Genomic DNA, 20474 nt, shown 5'->3' on the forward strand with positions numbered 1-20474 from the left:
TCAGCAAAAGTGGCAGAGCTGGCTGGACTTTAGAATTTAAGTTAATCTTAAGGGTTTGCATGCTCCCTAGTGCATGTGTGTATGTTACACCACTCTAAAAGATGCCTATCGCTCTGTGCCCCGGCAGCTTTGGGACATTCTGATCACTGCATGGTCCATCTTATTCCAGTTTATAGGTAAAAACTCAAACGTGTCAAGCCTGTAGTCAAAACTGTGAAGAAGTGGACTAACGCAGCAAAGCAGGAACTTTAGTTCGGCTTTTAACACCATTGTGCCTGAACTTCTCTCCTCCAAACTCTCCCAGCTCAGCGTGTCACCAGCTACCTGTCAGTGGATCACCAGCTTCCTGACAGATAGAAAGCAACAAGTGAGATCACCTCTGAAACTCGGTCCCTCAGTATTCCCTCAAGGATGTGTCCTCTCACCACTACTGTTCTCCCTCTACACTAACGACTGCACCTCCAAGAACTCGGCTGTTAAACTCCTAAAGTTTGCAGATGACACCACTGTCATTGGCCTCATTCAGGATGGTGATGAGTCTGCATACCGGCAGGAAGTTGAGCGGCTGGTACTCTGGTGCAGTCAGCACAATGTGGAGCTGAACACTTAAAACTGTAGAGATGACAGTGGATTTCAGGAGACATCCCTCAACTCTGCTCCCCCTCACCATATCAGACAGCCCTGTGTCGACTGTGAAGATCTTCAAGTTCCTGGGTACAACCATCTCCCAGGACCTGAAGTGGGAGACCAACATCAACTCCATCCTCAAAAAGACCCAGCAGAGGATGTACTTCCTGATACAACTGGGGAAGTACAGTCTTCCACAGGACCTGCTAATCCAGTTCTACACTGCGGTCATTGAGTCTGTCCTGTGCTCCTCCATCACAGTCTGGTATGGTGCAGCCACTAAACAGGACAGGAGCAGACTGCAGCGGACTGTACGGGCAGCAGAAAGGATCATCGGCGCCCCCCTGCCCTCCATCCAGGATCTGTACCTCTCAAGAACCAGGAAACGGGCAGAGAAAATCATCACAGACCCCTCACACCCTGGACACAGACTTTTTGATCTGCTGCCCTCTGGCAGACGGTACAGAAGCCTGCAGACCAGGACCACCCGACATAGGAACAGTTTCTTTCCCCTCGCCGTCTCCCTTCTAAACAGTTGACCTGTCACACTGCTAGACTGCAACTGCACCTTATGTACATTCTGTAGTATTCATTCCACCTAATTTCATTGCTGTATTTTATGTATATAAGTTTAGATTAGTTATTTATAGTTGGTTTACACAACTTTTAGTATGTATGTGTATGCATGTGTAATGTATATATAGACATGTGTGTGTGTGTGTGATTTACATTGCTGTGCTTGAGAGCCACCATCTACCGGAACCAAATTCCTTGTATGTGTCTGCACATATACTTGGCCAATAAACACGATTCTGATTCTGATAATGTATAAATAAAAGAGGCCATACACAAAAAAACATGCTTTCAATTAGTTTATTTATAACACCACCACCATTTTATCTAGATTTCGTTAACAAATGTGATCATGAAAAGGATAATGTTATAGGTAAAAAGAAATTAAACAAAATAAATTATTTTAAAAAAACAAACAAACAAAAAAATAACACGACAAATGACAACACAGCAGACAAACATTTTAGAAGGAGAAAGTTGGTCAACTTGGTGTTTTTCCCCCATTCTGACTGTTGATATGCTGAACCATAAAAACTGACTGGCGTGGATGATAAAGGCTATATCAGATAAGGGAATGAGTTACACTACTTTAGTTCGCCACAGTCAGCAATGACAATCTTGGCTTTAGTTGTGCCACTCTTTGTGCCTTGCTTCTCCATTGCCTTGACAACATCGATACCCTCCACAATGTTGCCAAACACCACATGCTTCCCATTCAGCCTGGAGAGCAGAGGAAAGTATTAGTATGCGAGAAAGACACCTGAAATAAGCTGAATAGAACCTGAATGCAGCAGCATTACTAAGTAGAGCTTACCAGTCAGTTGAGGCTGTGCAGATGAAGAACTGGGAACCATTTGTGTTGGGCCCTGCATTGGCCATGGACAGTGTCCCCATGCCTGTGTGCTTCAACTGAAAGTTCTCATCAGGAAATTTCTCTCCATAGATGGACTTGCCCCCTGTTCCATTGTGGTTGGTAAAGTCTCCACCCTGAAGAGAAAAAATGAAGCACATGTGGTAAACATACATAAATACATACATACATACATACATACAGGTGAAAGTGAGGACACTACATATTCCAAGCCTCGACTGTACCTGGCACATGAATTTAGGGATCACACGGTGAAATGTGGAGCCTTTGTAGCCAAAACCTCTCTCTCCAGTGCACAAAGCACGGAAGTTTTCTGTAAAATTAACATATTGTTGCTTACTTAAAAATATATAAAGCAACTAAAGTCAATAAAAATAATATGCACACTATGTTTCTACTTTTTGTAAAAAAAAAAACAAAAAAACAAAAAAAACACACAACAACAAACAAACAAAAAAAACCCTGAATACTCAATTTCCTGGAGGAACCTACCTGAGGGATTAATAAAGTTCTATCATCTTTACAGTAAATTTGAAACTTCATGGATAACAATAATAATTATATTTTAACATTTTTAGAAATACCATTTTGATTAAGTATGTTATGGTGAATTATTCATCTCAGAAATATAATAAATAATGTCATAATAATATAACTTTTTGGCAGCTGTGGCATAAACCTTAGTGGTTGGTGATCTAGTAAATTTGTAAAGCATTACACAGATCCTTCTCTTTCTAGTATTAAGCTATAGGTGTTAGTATCTCCACGAGTCAGTTGATTCCTGTATTATTTTCACAATCTCTATCACCCATAACCCTGACAGATATTTAGAATAAATCCCGCTGAGGTTGAATGGGAACGCAAACTTTTCAGCAGTGAAACATAAATTGATTGTTGGGTGTGAGGAAGCTGAGGACGCACAGTCACACGGAAAATGTTTTTCAACCTCACCTGCAGTCTTCGGGACCACATCAGCTCGGAGCTACAAAACACAGAGATTTCAATTAGTGGAAAGGAAACAGGGGATTCTGTTTTAAGGTTGAGAATTTATTGATGTCATAAAAACACGCACGTTTGAGACCTGCTAAAGGATTAGCTTTTATTTATTTGCTTAAACTTTAATATATTTTTAAGCAGCATATTTATCGACACTCAACCCTATACTAGAGACAGCAACCCCACCCTTCCCCAAGCACTACTCATAGGAATTGACGATCTGCGAATGCAACATACAAATATAAATAGTTCATGTAAAAAACCGTTAACCTGGAACACTGGAGTACCCGGAGAGAACCCACGGAGACACTGGAAGAAGCCATAGGCCGCACACAGAGAGGCTAGATTGGAAACCACAGTGCTAACCATAGTAGCACTATGGTTGCCCTCAGTTTATATTGTCACCTGACGATAACACTGACACCTACATGCATTTTCTTTAACGAGAGTTTAAAAAAAAAAGCAGCGAGGTTTTAAATCTCATCAGACTATTGAGAATGAAATTGAGACTACTCCTTAGAAGATGACGAAGCTGTAGCTCTGGAACACGGAGTGACAAAATAAACGATAATAGGAAATCTCTTACCTCCATTACAATTCTGCCGGCGTTAGCGCCATCAATTGTGATGTCAAAGAAAACTCTGGGGTTTCCCATGTTCACAAATGTGCTCGCGATTCGGTCGTGATAAAGAATAACGTACTGAACCTGACAGCGACACTCGGGTCTATTTTTGGATGGGTCTTGCGGCAGCGATGTAAAGGGCCCACAGCCAATCACAGCCGTTCCCTTTCAAAGACTCCAATGCTGACCAATTGGATTTAAGATAATCGAGGTTACGTGTGACATTTCCACGGCAACGCTCAAGGGCGGGGCAGGGAGCAAAACAGTTAGGTCCCTGACCTAAATTATTCCCTTTTGATAGACTTGTAGTCAAGACCAGCTAAACCAAGACCAAGACAATACCAAGACCAGAGGGTATCGAGACCAAGACAAGACCAAGACCGAGACCGAGACAAAAAAAGTCTTTAAACTGCAGCCAGATGCTGCTTCGTTTACGGGTGTCAGGCATATTTATGTGTTTTTGCGATGCACTCGCACAGCCCTCTTCCCCGCTGTCTACTGTCTCACTCACTTACAGAGAGGACAGACGCACGCTCCACTTGACTGTCGCATCTCTCACCCTCTCTGTTTTTCTCATAATGATATTATCCTATATGCTCGTATGTGATTGGCCACAATATGGAGGGATTGAAGCATAGCTGAGCCACTGTGTGAGAACTGAGCAGCGAAAGGAAATTAAGTGAGGCTCTTAGAGAACTTACGTTGTGTGTCATGGATACTGTTGACTCCAAATCTCCCCCGACCACTATGTCGATCTGAGACAGCAACGCCGAGAAAGCGAGACCAAGACAAGACCAAAGTCCATCGAGACCATTACATCAGTTACATTTGGGCTCAGATGATGATTCATCTGAGCCCAAAACAGCTTTCCACTTTGCCTTGGTCCATTTTTGAATGAGCTTTGGTGCACATACAATGGTGACACTACTGGATCATTTTAACATATGCCTTCTTTTTTGCATAATACTGCTTCAGCCAACATTTGTGGATGGCATGATGAACTGTCTGAACAGAAAATTTAGGAATTTTTATACATAGTCCCCCATTTTCAGGTTCAGCATTAACTGTACAGTTGACTAACAAGCAGTTTCATGGTCAGGAGAGGTCTATGACAAATTAAGTAGATCAAAGATTTGAAGCTGATTCCAAATGTTGGATTTCCATTTGGTAGCTGCTCAATGGAACTCTCAACATGAGGTCCACAGAAATGTCAAGGTGGCCATCATTACACTGAAAAAACAGATAAATCAAAGATTAACTTGGGACAGCATGCTAGTAAGAGAAAAGTATGGAGAAAGAGAGAAATGGTGGAGGCAATGTTATGGCATAGGCATGGTTGCCAGTAGAACCAGACCACTACTGTTTATTGATGATATGCCTGCTAATAGAAGTAGGATTAATTCTAAAGGCTATGCTCTGAGCCCAAAAATGCTGTAACATACAAACTATTTCAAAAAATTATTTATGCTATTAGTTTTATCCATTTATAACACAGAGTTTAAATATCCAGCTAAAAGCAGACTAATAGTTAACTATTAGGGAAAACAAAATTAATAAAGATGACTAACCCAAACAGCAGTTGGCATTCTGATGGAAAAAGCTTTACATACAATAAATACATTCAAAAAGCTAAAACTAAAATAAACGTTAAAGTTAAATAGAAAAAACACCATTGGTCAAATAGCAATGTTTAATTCTGATTCAGTTTCAGGAAGGGGACAAAGCAACTGTGAATACAATGATAATTATAATTAAAAAATAAATAGAAAATAATGGCAATTACAATGTGTTACAAAATAGGCAGAACATTTTTAAAAATCTTTTTTGTTTTTTGTTTAGTTTTTTTGTAGTAAATTTGTTTGTTCATACTTTTCAAATATAATTTTGCGTAGCTCAACCTGGAAAAGAATTTCTGTTGCTTTGTCAACACAATGTTGGACCACAACGAGTAAATAGTTCATACAAAAAATGTCAACTTTAAAAAAACCACATTAGGAATAATTTCAACTTTATCTTGATGACTGCTGACTGTCCATTTTTTTTTGTCACACATGCATCTTTTATGTATGACCTTGATTTTTACAATTGGTTTAACACTTTTAAACATACAGTATACAGTGCCAACAATGATCCTTTATCCAACTAATAACATTAAAATTATCATGTTTAACAATTTGTCTGATACACACACACGTTCTCTAATGAAAACAGTTGATTATACAATACGTAAACCCGTGCCATGATGGGTTATAAATGTAAAACAATATAAAAACATACTAACTTTCAAATGGCAGAAAAATGCCATGACCCACAGCTCATATAAAGTATTTTTGAAAGCCCTCAAAAGAGGGTAAACCAACAGAGGGAAAGTGAGGCTTTGTACATTTCACAGTGCTGAAGGATGTCAGAGAGACAATGAATGTCAGTGCTCTCCCAGCTTTATGTTGTGGAAAAGGCCTACTGGCAATGCCTTCATACTTTGGGCTTTTTCTCATTTACTCTATGACGACAGGTGTCTTTTAGCTCTACACCTTAACCACTCTCATTTTACATTGTAATCATTGTGTATTTAAGAAAATGTTTGTCAGTTTTCTTTATCTTGAATTATCATCAATTCCCAGAAGATGACCACAACTAAGAAATGCATCATGCTACCAATTAGTGGGTCTCAAGCAAGAAATACTTGTATGAATAAATATAGTTACTTATAGTATTTAATTTAAATAAAATTGCACAAAATCATCAATCTTTACCTGAATAAATGTAAACAAACTAAATTATGTAAGATTAATATTTAGTTATTTAATTAATAATATTATCAATTACCAAAAATGTCCAATGTAATCATCTTCAGTTTCCCAAGGTTGGCTCAAACTCATCAAACCACTGCTGCTTGAAAATAACTATAAATACTTTTAAATGACCCCAAGTTTACTGGGTTTGGATCATACCACATTCCTTTGTTATCTTGTAAATTTGAATTTTCTCATAAATTGACCACAGCGTTATAAGGTTAGATAAACCTCACCTCACCATTGACATCACTCATGGCTTCCCCAATTATAATCTCAGAATATCTGGCTGTTCTTATAAATAGAGCACACATTGCTTGTTTGGATTAACATCAACTTCCAACAGATATCACTTACAAATTTATGATTTATAATATGAGAATGTCAGAGCTATTCTTGAGTGTGTGTGTGTATATATATATATATCAGCTCTTTCAATGATGGTCCCATGTAATATTTTCATACGAATAAAAGGGAAACTGCTCCAGCACCTCTTTACACCCTATATGTGATTTGACCTCAGTAACTTATTTCTGAATTTAGTTTACAAAATACTGTTTTGTAAATCTTATTCACACTATGCTTCAAAATGAAAGTTTATATGACTTGTGATCGACATGTCATTAGCCAATACACAACTAGTTTCGCAGTCAGACTCGCCCCTCCTTGTCACATTCAAATGTTTGTTAACCAAAAGCTGAAAACAGTAAATTCAAACCTTCAAACGGGGCTCCAACTTGTATACTGTCTATTGAAAACACACTTATCCCAATCCCCAGTTTGATTTAACTGGTCATTATTGGGCAATGTGTTTATGTAAATAACCAGTGCTAAATGTTTTCTATTGCTTTCCATTGTATTACTAACAAAAATCTTAGAAAAACAGGTGCTTTCAACTTTTTCAACTCAGAAAGTGAGCTCATAGTTGGATTTGACCTTCCCCTCAAAAATTAAATGCCATGATACCACCCTGGCCGTTGGTCACATATTCTGTAGCATAAAATTGTCTTTCTTTTGGCTAATATTACCAGACAATGCAGATGCAGACAAATTGCTCGTCACTGGCAATATGCTATCTGAAGCCATATCAGTATTTGAGTCGTGAAGTTTATGTTGCAGTCTGTTGGTAATTAGTGGGATATTATTGGCTAGAGCCAAACAAGTTTATAAATAATCATTATACCGTTTAGGAGCAGTGTATCCTATGGGGGGTGACCCTGTTTAGCTTGAACCTTTACTTTTAGAACTGTGTAAACTTAACACACACAAAAAAAGCTACAGAATGAGAAAAATCCCAAAAGCATAGTAGGGGTGCTTTAAACAAAAGGTGCTATGTAATGGAAGGTAATTCAAATTAACTGTATATATAAATAAATATATATGTTTTTTAAGCTGAGTTGGCATTAAAAATAAGCCAATAATAACCTTACAGAAAAACCTAATTTTAAGGCAAGAATACAAAAATATTCTTGCATGAAACTTTTTGTTTCCATTATCATACTTAACATGTGGACAAGTTACAATACAACGATCTGCAGACAATTTGCAGCACTCACAATGTGCAGAAGTGTATGTTAATGTATGAAAATCCCCAGTCAAATTTTGGGAACTCCTTTATGAATGTACACCAATAAAAAAAACTAAACAAAAAACAATTTAATCATTAAATACAAAATACTCCAGCCAGTGATTTGTGCTATAGTTTCAAATGCTGGTCTGTAGAGTCAATGCCTGTGTACTGTTGCATTCTTCATACTCATAATAGTGTTCACATTTCGAGAGTGTTCCTACGTACACCTTAACACTGTACTCAAAGAATTTCAGCAGCAGGACACTTCAGAGCAACTGATACACAAAAAACAACATAACACACACAAAGAAGTTGGTGAAAACTGAGCCGAGCTACAGCAAAGAGAGAAAGAGGCTGGAATGGAAGTTTGACTCAGTTGTTCTCGAACAGAGAAAGCAGATCATCACTGCTGTTGTTGGGAAGGTCCGGAGGCCCCAGATAGGACAGCAGCTCATCTGGGTTGGTCAGCTCAGGAAGAAGCTTGATGACAGATAATTAAGGAAAAAAATAGACACTTAAAATGTTTTTCAAATTAAATAAACACTGAAAGTTTGAGATACAGCAATCTTACAGCATATTCATATATTACAGCAATTCTTTATATACACAAACAAGAACCAAACTTCTTGTTTACCCCACTCTTTCTGTGGATCATGTTCATATTTCTGTTCCTTTATGGGAAATGTTTTGCTAAACTATGTTTATACGTTTTTATGATTTCTTTACTATTCTTTTTTTTTTTTTTTTTAAACTGAAAATTTAGTATGACATCAACAGGCCTCTACTCACATCTAGCGCATGATCTGTCCCCTCTCCCACAGGCAGTCCCGGGCCGCTCAGACCAAAGGTGCCTTCGCTCTGTCCGAGGGTATTCTGGGTATTGGTGCTCCGCTGTGGCAGAGGGCTGCTAGTGTCACACAGACTCGGGTTACTGTGCACACCTGAGCCATGCTGCTGGAGGATGTTATGAGAGTGGTCAATTTGTCCAGAATGAGCCGTCTAACAGGAAAAAGAAAATAAAAAAGGAAACAAGAAGGGAATGCTTATTTTACAGTATCACATGGACAACATTATTCACCACAAATAATACTGTGCAAGGACAATTTATTGAGGCCTTTACTTCAAAGGTTGAAGGCAAGACGTTTCTGGCAGCAAAAGGAGGGCAGCTGCTTTGAAAAAACGAAGCAGCTGCATGTGACAGGATTTGTTTTAGTGGCCAATGACTGTAAGTGTGAGCAAACATGTTGTTGATGACAGCCAAGCGCAGAAAAGCATGATTTTAAGCTGGATGCCAAATGATTCAAACCAAAACAAATAACTAACCAATCAAAAGGCAAACACTCTTATAGCTAATTGATAACTTTTAAAATATTAGGGGGAAACTTTACATTTTGCCTATTTTGCCAAGCACTTTCATGACCATGAAAGGTGTGCATTATTTTGAAGTCTAAAATCAGAAAACTGCTCTCCAAAAATAAAGAACATTAAACTTTTACATTTTTCTCACTTTTAATGAGGCAGTGAGAGAACAGTGTGTTACCTAGGAGCTCTAAGAGACCATAAAAGACTTACCTTGTGGATTTCTAGCTTTAATAATAATAATAATAATAATAATAATAATGGATTGGATTTATATAGTGCTTTTCAAGGCACCCAAAGCGCTTTACAATACCACTATTCATTCACTCTCACATTCACACACTGGTGGAGGCAAGCTATAGTTGTAGCCACAGCTGCCCCAGGGCAGCTGTGGCTACAGCTGCCCTGGGGCAGTTCAGACCTGTGGCTCAGACCTGTGGCTCAGTTCAGACCTCAGTGCAGACCTCAGTTCATCCTCTATGTGAAAAAAAGCCATTTTAGCCCATTAAGGCCATGCTCCCTTTAAGCCCACATTATTTCTGATGGGCTGCCCTTTGTTAACAGAAGCTTTGAAAAACAAGTGGGAAAGACCATCTCTGAATCGAGGAGGGGGCCTAAGGGTACATCTTTCGCCATTTTACAATGCTGTGATTGCATCCATTCCCCAACTCTCTGTGAATGGTACTCATGGCCATTGATCAGTGGTTGTTGATCAATGGTCATGAGAATTTGCATAATTATAATTAGGGAACTGACCTCCCAGCCCATTGTTCCTTCAGTGGGCTGGTTTCAGTCATTATGCAAATGTACTGTTTATAAGATTGGGGAAACCTGCAGTCAGCTGAGACTGAAGAAGTCACTTGGATGAGTGACGAAACGTTTCTCCCACAAAACGCTACATCCAGATGAACAGAATCAACTTTTGGACAAGTGGGCTCACTGCTAGACGGTGTGGGTGAGAAAAAACAGTGCACAATATCCACTCAGTAACATCCTATAACAGCACTCATTGGTTAGGTTAGCTGTTTACTCCGTTCATAATCTAAATCAGGAGCGTCAAACATAAGGGCCCAGGGTCAGAACTGGCCCGACAAAGACTCAAATCTCCTCCATTGAACAGCTTTAGAAAATCTAAAGGAGGGTATCAAGTTTGGACTTTTAACTGTATTTTTATATCTTATATGGCTTTTCCTGTTGATAAAGCTCTCCCCCCAGGGACATTAAGGTTGGGCGACGTAAAATTTTTCCAATCGTCAATCCAGTAAATGACGACAGGCAATAGATTTGTGCAAGTGACTTTTTGACAGGCAGAGCAATGTAATCATGCACGGACTGATTTGCACATTTAGAATTTATACGTTTTGTTTGGAGGGAATATTTTAACCTTGTTTCAGTATTAATATAGCTACTTTTTGGATTATTCATTTATTTAATTATTTGAGATGCGCCAAATCACACATAAGACTTAACATTACGTTGAAGATTTAAATGTTTTTTTAAAAGTTTGGATTTAAGAGCAGGAATCTCTCTGAGATAGAGGTTTTCAGTTGAGAAAACATAACAGACAAAATAATTTGAAACAGGAAGTCAGACTTCCTGTAGCTTCTAGTAGCTAGCCCTAAGATAAACTACTATGTGTGCTTCTTCAAGTAATGGACTGCATCAATTAGGGTTACATAAACAACAGTACGGTATATAAGAAGCCTTTGACTGTGGTGCATTTATTCTTGTTTATCGCTGAAGTCTACTTGGCGTCAAAGGAAAATACCTGAGGAAACTGACCCTAATTCTCATTGCTGTGGCCATAAGGTCCCTCTTTTTCCCTACCCGTTTATTTACATATATATTAATTGGGTATTAAAGATATCCAACCTGCTCAGACTGATAAGGAAGTGGAGGTGGTGGTCCAGAAGGTGCATACTCTCCTAGTATTGGGGTCCCAGGAGTGTTGGGGAAATCTGTAAATCCTGGCTGGTTGGAGAATCCCTGATTCCCTACAACAAAAATAATAGCAAACATTATTTCCATTGAGCAAATAAAAACAGGCCAGTAGAGACTTTTTTTTCCTGTTGCATAATAGTACTCAAGGCAACAGTGGAGAGAGAAAACTTCCTGCTGAAGAGTCAAAGAGCATATCTTTATTGCAGTGCTTGTAATATTACTTAGGTCACCTCACATCTATCTTCGATGCTTGTCTATAGTTTCTGCAATGATGCACAATATATATCACGAGAAGTGGGGATAGCATAGAAACCATGGAAACTTCATTTTCTGGACATTTCTGACCAAGCAAAAAGTCCTCTTTAAAATGGTATCAATTAAAGAAAAAAAAAAAAGCTGTCAATGAAAGTTGCACCGAAAAAAGTAGATCCAGCAATACATTTGTCAGGCTTTTAAATCCATCTGATTAGAATCAGTGGTTCCACATCAGATCAGGGCTCTTGAACCATTTTATAAATCAAAATTTACGTTTTTCTTAAAACCTATTTAAAATCTCAACCAAAAAAAATCTTGACATGAAATGGCTATTAAAGACAGCTTTTTTGGTATACAGCTCTTTAGCAGTGTAATCACTATAATAATCCCTTAAACCACAGGGTAGGGATTACTGGTATGATAATGGACCGGTGTGGTAAAGTGAATTTGGGAAAGCGTTTCACATCAAGTAATTTTGTGTTTTTACATCAGTAAAAATAAATGAAGACACATAAGATGCTACCTTAACTCATTTGACTTAACAGAGTACTAAACAGACCTTATTTGATTGAGGGAGCATATTAGTTATTGTTATTTATCATTTTATAATTTTTATTTTTAATACATAGTTACAGTCATGGTATGTACAGTATGTAGGGCTTTTGTACTGAGCACTCAAAACACTTTTTTAAACATGTATCTGGGCAACATGGGTTCAGTATCTTATTCAAGTATAGGTTGACATGTAGGTGGGAGTATCCAGGGATCAATCCACACTTTCTAACAGTGTTGCATCGATTAATTGAAGTTTGTGGGCATGTCTTTATGCACAGTTTTTTTAAGGTCTCAACTTTGGTCTTGTTGTCCACAAGACATTGTTCCAGAAGTCTCATGGTTTGTTCAAATGCAAATTTGGAAAGTGAAGTAGTGTTGCCATGCTCTTTTTAGTGAGAAGAGGCTTTCTGTACTTGTGCAGTGTTTTTATAATCTGATTGTCATAATTGTCAAATTGTCTGGAAATGGCCTTTTAACCCTTCTGAGAGAGAAAGAGAGAGAGAGAGAGAGAGAGAGAGCGATGGACAGACAGAGACAGACAGAGACAGACAGACAGACAGACAGACAGATAGATAGCAACAATTGCTACCTTAAAATCATTGCTGGCTGATATCTTTCCTCCTTGGTATCGTGATAATAGGTAACTGTCACAATTTGTAAATGATACAGATTAATGAGTGAGGACCAAGAATGCCGATACCATAGGTAGGCAGAAAACGAGCCATTTATTAAGGCTGGAAAAATGTAAAAAAGCATAACACAAATCTAATGAAGAAACCGTGACACTAAAATCAAACATGCAGGCAGCCGCCAGTGCTACTCCTCAGCCTCCTAGTAATCTGAGAAGGTAATTTCATTTCATGGTGCAGGTATTCATTGCCACTCAAGCAATTAAATTCCTTGTGTGCAAATTCAACATCCTGTGTGAATAGAACTTGGCAGCTACACACACAAAGAAGCCTTTGCACACGTGAGTCTGCTTTGTGTGTATGGGTGCAGCTTCACACTCTTGTGGGTAGCTTTTGCGCTAAAAGCTAAATCCTGCTCGCTCAAATCAGACTTTTGACTGTCTGGATGCGGAGCCCAAAGGAAGAGTTGTCCTAAAGTGACTGGTCACTTTAATGGAGGTTATTGCATTAAACAGAGTTACACCATGGCAGCAACATAAGTGTTGTTTTAAAATGTATCTGTTTATAATTTCGAAAATAAAGTTTGCTCTTAACAACAGTTGCTGTTTGCTGTGCAGCAGTGGAAATACTGACAACCAGTGTTGGTCAAGCTACTTGAAAATCGTAATTAGATACTAATTACGGATTACTTCTCCAAGAAAGTAATCCCATTATTTTACTGATTACTTTTTTAAAAGTAATTAGTTACTTTATTAATTACCTTATTAGTGTACAGTGGACGCTAATGTTTTTGTCACTTTTTACGGAATAAAACTCAAAGTAATGTCAGTACTTCTAAGCTTTAAACGCTGCATGGTCGTACTCTCTTCCGCACTCCATATTATCCATTGTTGATCAATACACGTCTGTTGCTGCCACGGACGCCGCACGTTCATACGTCATTGTCATGAGACACTCTCACAAACAAAATCAAGTTCTAGTAATGCAGTAACAGTAATCGAATTACTTTTTTGGCAATAGTAATCCCTTACTTTACTTGTTACTTGAAAAAAGTAATTGGACAACTTGACAATCAACAACTGTCACTGGTTTACGTTAATGCTGAAGAAATCTTAAAAACCATAATTCTAAGGGACATTTTGAAGCACTCCAATCTAGTCATGTATGCAGTTACATGCGTTTCCTGCAGAGTGAGCAACTTTTTGATGGCAGGTTTATAAATCTCTATTGGGGTCAAAGTTATAATTGCTAGATCCCAGTGCACACTTGCTTTCCCGATCCTTGTTATGAGTTTATTTGTTATTTTAAATTTGGAAAATTATTTTAAAACTGTGTACAACAGATTCATGGGACAGTATTTCAGAGGTTTGAGGCTTCATTATATAGGATTCATTATTTTCTGTTACTTGCAGATTATGTTTTTTCTACACAAACTTCTTCCACAAACTATGGAACAAAGTAAAACAAGAAATACAGAAAAAGATGACAGATTCTAACATACAAATATGACCACAGGATACAAAAAAATAGGAAAGGTAACTAAACCCAAATTACATCTATCCATCTTATAGACCAATCTCAACCTTATTTTTATCTCAAAATTTTATTAAAGAGTAGTTATAAAACCTAGTTGTAAGACATTTTTTATATTAAAAATGTTTATTTGTCTATTCATGTAGATTAATTATTTTTTACATTTTGATCTTGGAGGTTAGGTGGGTTAGGGAATGTGAATAAAATGGAATCAGACTTAAAAAAAAAACTGTAACAAAAAAATCTCATTATATTTTATGTATGTTAATTATAACCGCCTCTCTTCAAATTATAACAACAACAAAAAAAAGGTCCTCTTTCATACCTGGCCGACTGTACTCTGGGGTGTTCCTGCCTCCTGCATTCAGACTTTGGTAGGGGGATGGTGCTGGGCCCAGAGCAGCAATCATTTCCATCACATTTGGTAAGACCATGTGACTTGGACTGACCGTGCGACAGCGTTTGAGGACTGGTCCATCAGGCTCCTCTTTTATGTGAAGGTCAGGTTTAACAGGCACCGGCCTCCAACCACAAACTGGGTCTATAGTGATCTCCTCATAGTCTGAACTGAGGAAGGGAGGGAGGGGTGAGACATGAAAATTGAGGACATTAAATAACAAAAATCAATCAATCAATCAATCAATCAATCAATCAATCAATCAATCGTGGAGCTTTTATCAAATTCTGTCCATTTCTAATATCATGTGTCCATAATTCATTAAATGCAGTTTTACTTATATAGCACCAGTTCCCAGCAACAGTCATTTTAAGGCATTTTATATTATGATGCGCTTCCAATATTAAAGAGAGAACCCAAACCATCTGATGATTCCCAATTAACAACACTGGAGTGATGAATGGAAACTAATGCTCCTGTTTAGATCCATCACTTGTTGTCCTCCACCTGTTCTGTTTCCTCATGTTTTTTTAATGACACACCACACAGCATGTTAAGAAATGCCAATAATAGCTATTTCTGCTAATAGCGCTTTTGGAATCCTATTGTTGGTTAAAAAAAAACTATTTTATGTCTTTCAAACTATGTTATCTTTGTCATTTCTCATAAATTCAACTAAATTGTGAACTAATTAAGTGTGTTTGCAATGGTCTGCTATTAAAGTACCTAAAAAATACTATTTAAAACTGGTTCTTGGCTTAGTTTTCTGTTATGTGTAGCGACAAGACTAGTTCATTTCATGAGTTGGGTGCCATTTTTACGCTTGAATGATTCAAAAGGTCAGAGCTAAGTTGTTCACCAAACAAAAAATTGTCCTCTGAAAATGGTCAGGTAAAGACTGGGCAAAAAGTAAGTGAAAAAGCAAAACTTTAACAGATTTTAAAAGAATAATTGGAAGCAAAATATAAAGAAATAAAAGGTGACTCAACATTTTTGTTGTGTGTGTGTGTGTGTGTGTGTGTGTGTGTGTGTGTGTGTGTGTGTGTGTGTGTATAGCATTATTGTGAACCTTATTCTTTTTAACCACAAAAATGTAGTGACCTGAAAATTGACAAGCTCTTTAGATAGCCATTTATCATTTTTCAGGATTATGGCAAATAAAGAATTACTAAAAAAAATTGTTTTTTGTTAAAAATGACAGCAGTACGGAAGTGAGTATATCAATTAAATTCAATGTCATTTTACTTGTATATATCAACAGTAGTCGCCTCAGGTACTTTATATTGTAAAGACTGTAGAGACATACAGAGAAAGCACCAACAATCAAACTACCACCTTGGAGCAAGCACTTGGTGACAGTGGGAAGGAAAAACTCCCTTTTAACAGGAAGAAAGCTCTGGCAGAACCAGGCTGGGGGAGTAGCAAGCATCTGCAGCCATTCATCACTCCAGTGTTTTTAATTGTTAAACCCAGTGGTATTTCCATACCACTGGGTTGTGAATTTCCTGAACTTATCCTCCCTTTCTGTGTTCTCAACCAGCTGCATCTACCATTTTCTGTATACTAATGCAGCTCTCTTACATTTATTAGAATTTAAGAGATTTCACTTATTTTGGGATTCTATAGCTGTTAAGTAACTATTTACAGTAACAACACTTACTTTTGGATATAGACAAGAATCCCAAGCATATACTGGTCAACCTCCAGTCCTTCTAGCAAAGCTGTTTTACTGTGAACAAGAGGAGCAAACAGCTGGTTAAAACTTTATGCTGATTACTGATTATGAAAAAAGGGCAACAAGTCATTGTTAATGCACTTACTTGCAAACAGGGCATCGCCAGGTCCCTCTTTCACAGTTTAGCTGCAAATAGGACTCCAGATCGAAACACTATAAAAAAAGATCAAAGATTTCCACGTTGAAAGAACTCCACCGAATTTATCTGGAGGTGTAAGTAATAAGTGCACACATGACCTTACCTGTATGTGCCTGCAGTCATGGCCTCTGGCTGGCAGCTGGATTCGTTTGAATGTGATGGGGCATTTGAGAGAAACTTTAATAGCCGTCTGCTCCACTCCATCCTCCCCATTCAGACCAGGGGTTCCAGGAATGGTGCCACTGCTGAAGTTTCTTTTTACTGAAACAAAATGACCATAAAAAAGAAAAAGATGACTACCTGAGTGCTCCTAGAACTCCTTTGAGGAGAAAACTCTACAGCCAAAATAGACAAAGATTTTTCTGTATCAATGCTGGTGCGAAGACTGTTTGTGCTGTACTGATCCACTTGCAAAGTTTCTTTCAATAAATCCCCAAATCAGTTTTCTTTCAATGGTGAATTTTATTTTTCACAACTGGAAGTCTACAAAGTTAGCTCCTTCATTCTTCATTCTGTATTCTCTGTAGCTTAGAAGGTAGAATGGGTCATTTACTAATCGAATGCTTTGTGGTTCGATCCCTGACTATGCTAGTTTGCATGCCAGATATCCTTGGGGAAGCTGCTAATCCCAAAGCTGCTATTTGATGCATCCACCAGAGTATGAATGTTAGATAGAAAGCACTTAGACAGAAAAAGTGCTTGTATGAATGGTTGAATGAGACATGTTGTACAAAGTGCTTTGAGTACTCAGTAGTGCTATGCAAGTACCAGTCCATTTGCCAGTTGCTACTTTTCACCAATACTGAATACAATAAGGAATTCGGTTCATAAACTATCGTGTCCAATGATTAGCATTATCATATCTCTAGACTATAAGTGTTTATTGTCTCTTTGGTTTTCAAATCTATTTCCTCACATATCCTGCATACTTTTAATAGACCAAGGTGGCTGTGGTAAAACTGGGGTGGCTGTAGCTCAGGCGGTAGAGCAGGTCATCTACTGATCGGAAGGTTGGTGGTTCGACTATCCTTACTAACCCCCATGTTGCTCTCTAATGCATCCATCGTAGTGTGAATGTGTATGAATGTTAGATAGGCACTAACAGCTTAGAAAAAGTGCTTGTGTGATTGGGTGAATGAACTACTTGTATAAAGGGCTTTGAGTGCTCGGATAGGGTAGAAAAGCGCTATATAAGAACCAGTCCATTTACCAAAACTCTTCAACTTGAGGCTTAGTCACAGAAACTTGCTAATCAATATGCAACCTCACAGCCAGTGTTGCATAAAATACAAATACACATACGCACTATACCAAGTTGTACAGGGCTTTCTAATTCACTGAATGGATGCACAGCGTGGCAAAGTGTTAAGTGGAAACCAGTGGGCCCTGCTATAACTGATGAGGTTGATAACTCACTCTTTGTAATGCAGTGCTCGGCCGGCAGCAGTCTCTTCTTCATCAGACCCTGCAGAACAGACCTGACAGATGGCCGGTGCACCAACTGTAGCACAAACAGGTGGGACTGGGGACAAAGAGACATAAGGGGCAAACAGGAGTAGAAAATGAGGTTAATTCATTAGTTCAATGTAACGTACTGTACTAAATTTTCTGCATTTCTGTGACTGAGTCAGGAAACAGTCACATCAAGGAACTTACACAGCAGCATGCTGTCACTGTGATCTGTACAGTGTTGCGCCCTGGCTGACACACTTGTTTTAGATACAAGGGCTTGTGGGAGGTTTTGTTGTCACCTCTTTCAATGGACAGAGGAGTTGCATTAACACTGACCTGATGAAAATGAAGAAGAGAAAAGAAGAGAAAACGTCAACAAAATCCTGGCAAATTAATCAGCACCTTTAGAAGATCCTTTCTAAAGGTGGTAATTAAAGTTGAAATGTGGGGACAGTTACCTCTTCAAAATGTTATCTCAAGAACTGTTTATAATTAGTCACAGGAAACCAAACCAATAAATACAAAACATATCCAGCTATCTCAGCTTTCTCTATCGTAGACCACTGAGTTTTAGACCATCAGTGTGATGACATTTTTTAATTCAAACTTTTTTCCCCTTTCATATCCATTCAAATGCATCTTTAAGAGTTCAGACTTGGCTTTAGGTTTAAAGTAACAGAGTTTAGTGCTTAGTCTAATTGTTAAACCTAGGAATAACAGACATATGAATGCACTGATAATAAATGTCCATACAAAAAGCCAAACATACATACCATACATACGGCCATGTGTGTATATTGACGTCCATATATATAAATATATAACAGATATGGATGCTTACTTGCACAGAGGCAGGCCAGTTAGTGTTCATTTGTCTGTCTTCGTGGTGGTAGCACTTAAACTGCAGCTCTAAATCTGGCCTGTGGAGGGAGACACAAAACAGCTGTCAGGGGAAAAGACTGGGTGGGGTTGTCAGACATTCTTCATTTGTTTTCTTTCTGCTGTTTTAAATTGCTCAGGAAGAGAGCAATGTATTTTCATATCACACCACAGTCAAGCACAGTGTCCCTCAAATATTTTCAAAAAGAACCTATAACATTTTTTTCTTTTTTTCTGTCATATCCTGGACATGCACAAGTAATCTATGTAAGCCAAAGCTCAGGCTTCAAACTGTTCCAAACACTGTTTCTCACTTTTTTCTGCTCTCGTCATGTGACTGCATGTCAGTCTTTATACCTCATCATTAGTGTTTTGTAGACAGAGTCTCGCAGATGGAAGGCATGGTTGCTGACAGCCAGGTTGTGCTCCAGTCTGAAAGGCTCCAATACTACACCATCTCGTACAGGGAAAGTCAGACGCAGGTCGTCACTGGGGTTACCTTGAATGGAAAGTTGCAGTTTCTGATGCATCAGTGAATTCAAGGTCTATCTGGTGCCTTGACAGACAACTGAGGCAAGAGGTTGTGATCCCATTTTTTCAAATAAAACAGACACTTTTGTTTATGCCTAATTTTATCCTGAGAGGAGTCTGAAAGAAAACAAAAGTAACTGTACCTTTTTAGATGAATACTAAAAACCTCTGACCTGCACGTGTTCTCATTTACATTTTTTTGTGATCAGTTGTTCTTTTGTGGATACAATGTTTATGACTCAATCAATTTTTAATTAAACATTTTGATGTTTGTTTGTTTTCTCAATTGTTAATTATTCTTCTACTCTGTTATTAACACTGTGAGAGCTGAGGTAGAGGCTAGTTTTCAGTGCCATTCATCACAAGATTAAGGAAATGTTACAGAGCCTAAATTCAAGTAATTTGTTATTTCCAGTCAAACTTCATCTGTATATCATCTTTAGCAGTGTACTTACTCTGTGGCAGCTGAGTCTCACCTGTAACGGGCTGCTGGGTGTTGATGTTGGCTTTGGTTTCTGTTGTAAGGTAGGGGGGTTTGGTTTCCTGGCCTGGAGAAAGGTAGGGAGGTATGGAGGTCCCCGGTGTCATTGGAGGGGTAGGATTCCCTCCCATTGGTGAGGTGGGATACCCAGGAAGCACCCCACCCCGAACTGGCTGAGAGACGAGGATGAGGAATATTTAGAGCATCAAACCTCACTAAAAAGTATTTTTGACACTTGACTTGTTCCACATTTTGTCACGTTACAACCTTATTACTAAATGGATTAAATCGATCCTCTCTACATGCACAACCCTATGTAATTTAAGCACATGTTGTTCTTTAATTTAAGTACTTTAACTTAAGTGCATTAGAAAAGTTCAAAAAGCATCCAGGACAGAAATAACTGCATTACACTCCCCCAGAACAGAACTTCGGCTCTTTGTAAGTACCTGTACAGACAGCATGCTAATGCTAAGCTAGTCAAGAACCCTGAGTAATATTAAAGCTGACTAAATTCTAACCTCAGCAGCCAGACGC

General features: G+C 38.3%; 2 protein-coding genes across 5 annotated transcripts in view; both read right to left on the bottom strand.

Moving 5' to 3' along the window:
* Positions 1 to 1485: 1485 nt before the first annotated feature.
* Positions 1486 to 3832, bottom strand: ppiab (peptidylprolyl isomerase Ab (cyclophilin A)). 2 transcript variants are annotated; one of them, XM_006797331.3, is made up of 5 exons: positions 3654 to 3828; positions 3023 to 3053; positions 2296 to 2384; positions 2015 to 2187; positions 1486 to 1920 (listed from the first exon to the last, which is right to left on the bottom strand). In XM_006797331.3, the coding sequence occupies exons 1-5, from the start codon at positions 3720 to 3722 to the stop codon at positions 1785 to 1787; spliced, it is 498 nt and encodes a 165-aa protein (XP_006797394.1). In that variant the 5' UTR covers positions 3723 to 3828; the 3' UTR covers positions 1486 to 1784. The 2 variants fall into 2 exon arrangements, with proteins under 2 accessions (XP_006797394.1, XP_087700110.1); XM_087843984.1 differs by having other exon boundaries at positions 2015 to 2384; positions 3654 to 3832.
* Positions 3833 to 5367: 1535 nt separating this feature from the next.
* The window catches only part of zmiz2 (zinc finger, MIZ-type containing 2), a 33302-nt gene continuing 18195 nt past the window's right edge, over positions 5368 to 20474 (bottom strand). For all 3 annotated transcript variants that reach the window (XM_006797332.3, XM_006797333.3, XM_006797334.3), the window contains 12 exons: positions 19933 to 20110; positions 19283 to 19424; positions 18888 to 18966; positions 18251 to 18382; positions 18011 to 18116; positions 16698 to 16855; positions 16541 to 16608; positions 16381 to 16449; positions 14649 to 14890; positions 11283 to 11404; positions 8841 to 9050; positions 5368 to 8531 (listed from right to left, as the gene is read on the bottom strand). In XM_006797332.3, coding sequence (XP_006797395.2) covers positions 8424 to 8531; positions 8841 to 9050; positions 11283 to 11404; positions 14649 to 14890; positions 16381 to 16449; positions 16541 to 16608; positions 16698 to 16855; positions 18011 to 18116; positions 18251 to 18382; positions 18888 to 18966; positions 19283 to 19424; positions 19933 to 20110 — 1614 coding nt within the window. In that variant the 3' untranslated portion in view covers positions 5368 to 8423. The remainder of the gene's footprint in view (positions 8532 to 8840; positions 9051 to 11282; positions 11405 to 14648; positions 14891 to 16380; positions 16450 to 16540; positions 16609 to 16697; positions 16856 to 18010; positions 18117 to 18250; positions 18383 to 18887; positions 18967 to 19282; positions 19425 to 19932; positions 20111 to 20474) is intronic.

The sequence above is a fragment of the Neolamprologus brichardi genome, chromosome 7 (genome assembly GCF_056152115.1).
Source record: "Neolamprologus brichardi isolate AB-2024 chromosome 7, ASM5615211v1, whole genome shotgun sequence".
Taxonomy (NCBI): domain Eukaryota; kingdom Metazoa; phylum Chordata; class Actinopteri; order Cichliformes; family Cichlidae; genus Neolamprologus; species Neolamprologus brichardi.

Coding starts and splice junctions, on each gene's coding strand:
- ppiab (XM_087843984.1), bottom strand. CDS start 3,722: ATGGGAAACCCCAGAGTTTTCTTTGACATCACAATTGATGGCGCTAAC. Junction 3,054..3,653: donor CCGGCAGAATTGTAATGGAG/GTAAGAGATTTC, acceptor TGTGTTTTGTAG/CTCCGAGCTGATGTGGTCCC. Junction 1,921..2,014: donor TGCACAGCCTCAACTGACTG/GTAAGCTCTACT, acceptor TCTGCTCTCCAG/GCTGAATGGGAAGCATGTGG.